Here is a 9,868-nt window from a genome sequence, read left to right on the forward strand (position 1 = left end):
GAGAAAAAAACTGGGCCAAAAATAGCTATAAAAGATGAGTGAGTTAAAGAGATTATTACAGAACTGATTATGGAAAGAGACTTAAAATACCAGGGTTAGCCAAGAGAAAATAAGATTTCAAAAAGTTCTAGATATAAGAAGTCAAAAATAGGTGCATGGTCTAATGTAAAAAAAGAAAACCAGCCCCTGAAATCTGTGTAATTTTATTACCCAATACCATCCCAATAAATTCAATTTAAAAAGAAAAAGAAAAAAGAAAGTCAGCATCTTGCTATTGTTAAAAATAAAGATAGAACCAGGATCTTTTTCATAGGGCCCACTACACTGTAACATGATGGTTCAGTTATGATTTCCCTAAAATTTTAAATGTGTTACAACACAGGCCATATAACTAAGGGTCATTTCATCCTGTATTTAAAGTCAGCACAGAAAAAGCAAAAAGTGGTCCAATTTTGATGTATACTAAGATTTCATTATGTGGTACGTATTATTTGCTAACTAAGTCTAAGTTCTAATACAGTAATATCTGAAAAGACCTCTGTAAAAATAATTAAAAAAAATAATTTAGTAATCTTATGAATAAACCAATATACCTTAGCAAGTGATTTTACGATTGGATTCTCCATAATCCCCTTGAGGAAAATTAGGTCTATCTCTTCTGCTCCCGTAGATGAGGGCAGCTCCGTAAGGTTATCCAACACTTGCTGCATTTCTGCTGAGATAAAAACAACGTATTAAAATAAAACCTTTGGTGAGCACACATTGCAATGTGAAGATGATGTATTACAGAACTGTACACTTGAAACATGTTATTAACCAATGTCACCTCAATAAATTTTAAAAAGCCTTAAATCCCAAGTCATTATGAAATACGATTATAAAATAATTCAAATAAAAGGGCATTAACAATGAACACTCTTTTGAAAAGTCACATTTAAAAAAATTGAATTGCTAAATATGTTTCAAATTGACTTCCCATGAATTAGTAGCAGGACAGGTTTTTATATGTAATTTGGGCTTTATCAGGCTACCTTATACATGCTTATAATCTTAACTTATTTTATAACTTAAAGTTAAAAAACATTACTTAGGAAGAAATAAGATATTTTAATAAATAAATTTTAAAAATATAGTAATTAGTAATCAAGAAACTTCCGATAGCCCTAGCTGGGTTTGCTCAGTGGTTAGAGGATCTCGGGTTCAAATCTGGTCAAGGACACGTGCAGGAGGCAACCAATCATTGTGTCTCTCTCACACTGATGTTTCTCTCTCTGTCTCTCTCCCTCCCTTCCACTTTATCTAAGTCAATGGAAAAATTTCCCTGGGTAAGGATTAACATAAAAAAAGAAACTTTCCAAAAGCCCAGAATCAGATGGCTTCACTGGTGAATTCTACCAAATATTAAAGAATTAAAACCAATTCTTCACAAACTCCCCCAAAAAAGGAGAGGAGGAAATACTTCCCAACTATTCTATGAGATACCAAATCCAGACAAAGACATCACAAGAAAATGACAGTCAATATTCTCTGTAAATGAAGATGTAAAAATCTTTAATATAAAACTAGCAAATTGGATCCAACAACACTGAAAAGGATTTTATACAATGACAAGTACAATTTATCCCAGGAATGAAAGGGTGGTTCATCAACATATGAAAATCTATCAATGTAATACACTGTATTAATAGGACAAAAACAAAAAAACCACACGATATCTCCCTCAATAGACAAAAGAAAAAACATTCGACATAATCCAATATTCTTTCATGATTAAAAAACATTAACAAATAGAAGGGAAATTTCCCCAACTTGATAAAGGAGATCTATGAAAATTTCCATAGCTTACATGATACTTAATGGTGAAAGACTGAACAAGATAAGGAAGTCTACTCTTTCTTGACACTTCTACTCAACACTGTACTGGAGGGTCTAGCTGGAGCAGTTAGGCAAGAAAAGGAAATAAAAGTCATTAAGATTGGAAAGGAATAAGTAAAACTATCTTTTTTTGACATGATCTTATATTCTATATAATAAAGAGCTAATATGCTAACTATACTGCAAGGCAGAACAACATTCCAGGACGACCTCTGGATTTACCAGTGGGCGCAGCCGTGAGGCAGCTGGGGCTGCGAGGGCCGAGCCCCTTGCACAAATTTCGTGCATCGGGCCTCTAGTATATACATAAAATCTTAAGAAACATACAAATAAATTTATTAGAATAAATGAGTTCAGCAAGGTTACAGGATACAAGATCAAAATACAAAAATCAATTGTGTTTCTATACACTAGCATTGAAAATGAAATTAAGAAAATCATTCCTTTTACAACAGCATCAAAAATAAAACAATTATTAATAATGTAATAAAAGAAGTGCAAGATTTGTATACTGAAACTATAAAATGTCATTGAAAGAATTAAAGATGACAAACAATAGAAAGATATCCCATATTCACAAACTGTTAAAATGGCAATATACACAAAGTGATCTACAGATTTAATGTAATCACTATCAAAATCTCAGATGCCTGTTTGTTCGTTTTTGCAGAAATTGATAATTGATCCTAAAACTCATATGAGAAATTCAGGGGACACAGAATAGCCAAACAATCTTCAAAAAGAACAAAGCTGGGAGAGCCATACTTAATTTTAAATCTGATTAAGAGCTACAATACTCAAGAAAGGCACAAAGATAGACATATAACCAAGTGAGAATCCATAAATTCATAGTCAATTGATTTTCAACAAGGGTGACAAGACAATTCAATGAAGGAAAGAATCATCTTTCCAACAAATGGTATCGGCAAAACTGAATACACACATGTAAGAGAGTGAAGCTAGGACCCCCCCCACCCCCACCCCACCCTCACCATACTTCATTCAGTATCAGTCTTCATTTTATACAATTTTACTAATTTTATCTCTTCATAATTCTTTAGAATAAGTCTACTAATATTGTAGTTGTCTTATTGTAATATTTTCTACTTTTATTAAAATAAAACATAAACATTAAAAATCAAATTGTATTACTAAGTGGCTTATCCTATCCTATATAATAAAAGGGTAATATGCAAATTGACCTTAAAGGCAGAATGACCGGGAACGACCGGTCACTATGATGTGCACTGACCATCAGGGGGCAGATGGTCAACGCAGGAGCTGCCCCCTGGTGGCCAGTGAGCTCCCACAGGGGAGCTCTGCTCAGCCACAGCTGGGCTGATGGCTGCGAATGCAGAAGAGGTGGCGGGAGCCTCTCCACCTTCTTAGCAGCGCTAAGGATGTCCGACTGCAGCTTAGGCCCGATCCCCTGGGGTGTGGGCCTAAACTGGCAGGTAGACATCCCCTGAGGGGTCCCAGACTGCGAGAGGGCATAGGCTGGGCTGAAGAGCCCCCCCACCCCCAAGTGCACAAATTTTTGTGCACCGGGCCTCTAGTAATGAAATATAGCAATTCTCTGTTCCATACTATCTGCCCCTCTCCAACTTATCCCACCTCTCCAAAAGTAACTACTTTGATTTTAAGTTTCTTTTAATCACATCTATGTTTCTGGATAAATGCTCACATTGCTACTTTTTACCCACTTAGACATTATCCATTTATTTTCTGTTAGAATACTAGACCTGCCCACACAGCCATGTTTCTGGCCAAGTCTGGTTTGGTTTTTCCCCAGGAGGAAATGGCCAAGGAGCTCCAGGAAAGCTGAGTGTGCGGTACAGGGCAACAGTGCCACACTGATTTTTAAAACATGTACTACCTGACTACTCAGTCAGGGGCAGTGACCTCTTTTCACGTAGATTGTCAAATAAAGAAACAACAGCCAACATAACAATAGCCATCGGTGTGAATGAATTAAAATTATACTTTTTTTTTGGTCAGATTGGCGCTGCAGAATTTTAGTAATTAGTTTATGTGCTATCAGATGAACAAGGTTGAAAATTGCTGCTGTAAACCCATGAATTTCTGCACGGGGTGGGTAGCCCTGGCAACTGGCAGCAACTGGCTGTTCAGGGTGAATGAGATGCTGGGGAAGGTCGACAGCAGCCAGGTGTTTGTACGGCTGTTTATTTTTGTGAAGAAGCAAATCATGTACTTTTCCATGAAATCGTGAAGACAACCTCATGTCTCTGTGGGACGCATGCCCCCAAAGACACTCAACTATTTAGGCCTCAGTGTATCAAGTAGCAACCCCAGCCCCATGCGGAGGACGATGCAGGACTGCTACAGCTGGACAACCCGGAAACCAGCATACTATCTGCCCCTCTCCAAGTTATTCCTCCGTACAGGAGGAAAGCTCCGGATGCCATCCCTGCCGGGTCCCATTCCTAATGAGCAAGAACTTCTGCCCCTACCTGCTAGGTCTCTGAAACACCAGTATCCCTTGTGAGGGTGTGCCTCCTTGACACCCTGTTGGAATGCCCTCTATGGGACACGGGTCTGCAAACAGAGAGAGCCTGCGCGATCAGCTGGCACTGCTGTGAGCCACCCTGGCCAAAGCACAAAGTGAAAGCTCTCAGCAACAATACCCGTCAGCAGCCAAAGACCTAGCCCAACCTTCTGAAGTCTCCCCAACAGTCAGAAGAGTAAACTTGCAGCACTTCAGCACTTGCGCGAGTTGCAGAGCTTCGAGGACAGCTGTCACACACCGGGGAGTGCTCCATGAGGGAGCTGGAGGACTCTCGCTGAAGATGGAGCCAAGCAGACTGCACTGTGCTTGCAGGCATTCCCCAGAGCATCCGGCTCAGCAGGTGCAGACAGGACCAGCCAAACCCCACTGAGTCCAAAGCTCAGATGATCCATCCCAGCCCTTTCTTACGGGCAGTTTCAGAACATCTGCTGAAACTTTATTTTCCCCTGGTGCACTTTTTTTCTGAAGTTGCAGTCAGATACTATTCTTAATGCTTCTGTCCATGCTTCTTTAAAAGTCCTCATTTGGTTCTTATCACAGTTCACTTCCCCTGCTCCAAGCTATTCAATCCCAAAGGTGAAAGTTGGGGTGAGGGGACTTTGTGTCTTCCGTACTCCCCTTTGTACATGGGTAAATGGGACCTATTTGGGGCATCTCAGGGTTGACTGGTGGGACAGGCAGACAGAAATTGGTGGGGAGGTTAGGGGAGGTGGTGGGGAGGTGCAGAACAAGTTACTGGGGCTCCGGTTAAACCAGGATGTCAAAACATTAACACGACTTCCCTGCCATGCAAGGGTCTGCCCTAACACTTTTGTTCTATACTCTGTTGTGAATAAATGTGCTGACACCTGGCATAACCCCATGCCCCCTCTTTTACTGAGGTGAGATGTAACAGTATAGAGGAATGGTTTTCCCTAACAAGCCAATTTACTGGTCTGACTTTATAGATTAGTTGTCTAATAACATGAATTATTAAAAAACACAATTAAACTAAATTATCCTAAACACATATGACAAAATAATGAGGAAATATATAAGATATGAGAGATAATTAACCTTATAAATTATTAAAACATTAACTGAATCTATAATTACTCAGACATGGATAACTACAAGGCGACTCTAGAGTATGTAAAAGCTTAATATATGAGTTAGAAGTTCTCTGTAGTGGGAACCTTGCAAAACTGGGTGGGAGCCAGAGAAACAGGGAAGTGTCCCAGTGTACTCAGAGATTCCAGGAAGAAAAGTCCCAAAGCTTACAAGGTCAGATTTTTGCAAGTTCCTCTCCTCCTGCATAATCACTAGCGCAGTGGTTCTCAACCTTCCTAATGCTGCGACCCTTTAATACAGTTCCTCATGTTGTGGTGACCCCCAATTTCATTGTTACAAATTGAACATAATGAAAGCATAGTGATTAGTCACAAAAACAATATGTAATTATATATGTGTTTTCCAATGGTCTTAGGCGACCCCTGTGAAAGGGTCGTTTGACCCCCAAAGGGGTCGCGACCAACAGGTTGAGAACCGCAGCACTAGCGGCCAGACCCTTTAATCAGAAGCTAGATTCAATGACATATAAGTGGGATTCCTGTTTGAGCTGTAGAAAAATTAATATATTTAATCCAGACCCTTCAATTACAAATATGAACAAATCAAGAATCACAAAACACTTATAAAAACAAGCAGCATGAATGCAACTCAGCTAATTCAACAAACAGAAGCATTACCTGACAAAGAAACAGAATTACTTGGGGATGTGTTAGGGAGAGAAAAGAAAGCAAAACGGATAAAGAAAAAAGATTAAGTTATAATGTGTGGGAAGATCAAATTGAAGAATTCTCCCACTAGAAAAGGGCAATAAGAGAGAAAGTATGAGGAAACCACTATGGATCATGAAAGACTAAAATTTGTAAGGTAACGGGAAATTCGGAAATAGAAAAACAAAGGAATTAATAATAGGGAAAAATGAAATCAATTCAAAAATAAGGAACCGTAGATTTGGTCAATAAGCTGGCTTTTTCAAAAGACCATTAAAAATAGACAAATACTTGGTTAGTCTGATTACAATAAGAAAAGACACAAATAACATTAGAAATGCAATGAGAAAATAATTACGGGCATAAAGATTAAAAAGAAAACACAAAGAACTTTATTTAAAATTTAATCAGGTAGATATTTTCTCTGAAAATGTTAATTATTGAAGTTTAGGAGAAAGAGATAAAAATGAAAATAGTTCAAAATAGGAGAAATTGCAAAGGTTTTCAAAGGTAACCTTTTATAAAGACACTAGCCCTAGACAGAGTTAAGAATACAGTCTATAAAACCTTGAAGAAATAGATAATTCATGTTTTTAAAATAAAACAGAAAGGATCGAAATCTTTCCAAGTTCTATGTGGACTTCAAAACTCAAAGAAAATTATAAACTAAACTCACTGATGAGCATATATGCAAATGTCTTAAACATATCGACAAAATGAATATAACAATGTCTTTAAAAATAACAATTACGTGTCAGCTATAGTTTATCCTAGTAATATAAAGATGGTTCAACATTTTAAAAGTACATAATATACTTTAATATATGTTCACAGTATAAGGAAGAAAAAAACCCCACAATCATCTCAATGCTTCTAATATGTCAAATAAAACTCAAACTCAGTCCCAATGGAAAATTTTACCACAGCAAGAATAGAAGGAAACCACCTTTATGTATCTAATTCATTGGCACCCTTCAGGAGCAGAATACCTATGCCCCTGGCTTCCCCAATTAGGATAAAGTCTCCTAATATAGTATATTTTCATAACTCTGACAAACCTGTAAAATTTTTGGTGTTTAATGTATAATTTCCTTTCTAAACTAACTCTGATGAGCACAGAAATCATGTCTGTCTTTTTCAAATCTTTATTCCCAGCAACCAGACCACAGTCTGGTACATCCTAAGTTCTCAATAATACAGTCTCAGTTACAAAAAGGCAACATTGTCCTGTTACCAAAATTAAGACTAGTTTTTAAATTAAATGTTATTTGTAAAGTAAAATGTCTCCATAATACCTGGAATCAGCAAAATGCGGTGTTTAGAAAGCAGTAATCTTAAAAGTATCAATTTCTCACAAATTGTACAAGCCATAAAGAAGGAAGTGGTATCTCTTTCAATGGTTAGCCTACTAAAATGGCAAAAATACTTCTTAAGTATAAATCTATCTCTAACTTTCTACAATATAGTTCAGTATGTGAAGCAAATTTAAGAAAACGCATGGTATTTACCCACCTATATTCTGTTCTAAAAGCTTTCTAGAATTGTTTACATAAGCATTTCTACCAAGTTTTAGAATTAAATAAACTAGTCTTAATAAATTAGAACTAGAGCTTATTTTAATATTAAAAGTCCTTTTGTAAGCACATTTGGTGGTATACTCACGCCAATTCAACAAACTGAATTCCCTATTGAAAATGGCAGGTAAATTAAGTTTTCATAAGATGTTAAAAATTATTTCTGCAAGAATTTTATAGATAAAATAATTATTTCACTGGGACCATGCTGTACAATTTACAGAATCCAGGATATGAAAAACAAAATCTCATTCTATGTGCATTTGGAAAGATTTAAGCCTAATTTCAAAGGAGGTCCCTAAAAGTTACTTCTAATGCATTTGCAGTAGAGCAGCAAAATTCTTTTAAAAATACATTTCCAAGGAGTGATATAGAAAAAAAGAACCTACTGAAATGTGGATCAATTGAGGTTTCTTTGAGGTTAAATTTTGACAAAACCATTTTCACACAATTATTGACTGGACCATGACAGCCAAGTTCTTCTTGTAAACCATTAGTTATGTCAATAAAAGAACTGTTTTCTATAATATGACTATATGCTGCCAATACCTTAGCTCTAACTAATATCTGGAAATTCTAATTTGGTTATTCTGAATCAAAGAAGAAACATTTTCGAGGTGCTCAGTTAACTTGGTCAACATTAATTGAGTGCTTATAGGCCACACATAATGTTAAATGTTGAAGAATACAGAGATACCCTCTTTCCCCCAAAATTCAATCTGGTAGAGTAGAACAGAATGTGTAAACATGTGTATGAAGCCCAATGAGAAGAACACTAGGAAGGAGTCACAGATGGTACAGCACAGTGGTTAAGGGCCTGGACTTTGCCACGTAACTAGTCCTGAAAACCTGAGTAAACGACTTAACCTCCCCAGGCAGTGTCTTCCACCTGCTGAGGAGAATGACAATGGTGTCTGTCTATCTCACAGGGCTGTTGCTGTTAAATAATACATGGGAAATTCCTAGAACAACACTTCCTATTGCATTATTAACATCGAGGGAGTACAGGAAAGGAGTCAAGTGTTTTAACTCTTTCTTTGATGGAGATGGCAGGGTGACGAGATGGGAAAGAAGGGAGACACCAGTGGAAGGCACCCTAATAGAAATAACCACACTCAGCTCCTCCTACTGAAGTTCTTGAATGCAAGGTCAACATTTCACACCTTGAGACAAAATGTGGAGCTGTACTTCCCAAAGCATTCTTAGGGAGACGCTAAGCTTGGCGTCAACAAAGGGAAAGACAGGTATAGCGGGGGAGCAGGGCAATTAAGGAACCCCATTCGCAAAAGCTCACTTTCTGGCCGAACCAGCACCAAGTTCTTTCCAGAGATACTGGCTGTTTGTCCGGCACGGGGAAGGGTTCCTAACGGGGATGTGGAGTGAGAGGCTGAGGTGAATCTGGTTCTTCATAACAGAACTAAAGGAGGCGGGGGTGCAGGGAAAAGACTGTCCAGGCGTGAATACCCGAAAGCATGTTTCTCAAACAGCAAACTCTTGGCATTTGGGGAGCAGATATTCTTTCTGCACTGGACTGTTCTCCACCAGATGCCTTCCGTGTTCCATAATTATGACAACCAAACCTCCCTTTGCCCTTCCTAACATTCCAGGGGTAGTACCACCGTCTCCCCTTCTGTTCTGCCAACTTAAAGCATTGCATTAATATTAATATATTCTACCTCGGGTAAGTTCTTAATTTAGCTGTTACGAGGGCTCCCAGCTTGCTCACCTGCTCTTGCCTACAAGTGTAAAGGAGAAGCTGCCTGGATTGTGGGCTCACCACTCACTCAGTCCTACTCATCCCCCTCCGCCCCCCCGCCCCCCATTTCAGAGAGGGCTGCCTGCACAACCATAGAGGAGATCCTCACCAGACAGATATTCTCCACTAAGCAACCTAGTCCCTCACTTACAAATACAATCCAGCTATTCCAGATCACCAGACATTTGAAGAAAATATCAGTGACAGTAGACAGAGCTGAAAAGACTAAACTAGGGGGAAACAGATGGTGCTGAGGACAGAACTTTACAATTCATTTTTACCAGCATTCTCAGAGGTCCGTGAGAGACTTTTACACTCTTAAAGGAATGGGCCAGTAAGAGGGAGAAAATGGAGCAACCCCAGAACAGGAAGAAATTCC

The 9,868-nt window shown here is 38.3% G+C and overlaps 1 protein-coding gene across 2 annotated transcripts in view; it reads right to left on the minus strand.

Moving 5' to 3' along the window:
* Nucleotides 1-715, minus strand: part of MPP6 (membrane protein, palmitoylated 6) — a 24,839-nt gene extending 24,124 nt beyond the window's left edge. The window contains exon 1 of one of the 2 annotated variants that reach the window (XM_006779010.2): nucleotides 594-715. In XM_006779010.2, coding sequence (XP_006779073.1) covers nucleotides 594-710 — 117 coding nt within the window. In that variant the 5' untranslated portion in view covers nucleotides 711-715. The remainder of the gene's footprint in view (nucleotides 1-593) is intronic. The other variant, XM_006779009.2, reaches the window with a different exon arrangement.
* Nucleotides 716-9,868: the final 9,153 nt, after the last annotated feature.

This window comes from Myotis davidii, unplaced genomic scaffold (assembly GCF_000327345.1).
Source record: "Myotis davidii unplaced genomic scaffold, ASM32734v1 scaffold168, whole genome shotgun sequence".
Taxonomy (NCBI): Eukaryota; Metazoa; Chordata; class Mammalia; order Chiroptera; family Vespertilionidae; genus Myotis; species Myotis davidii.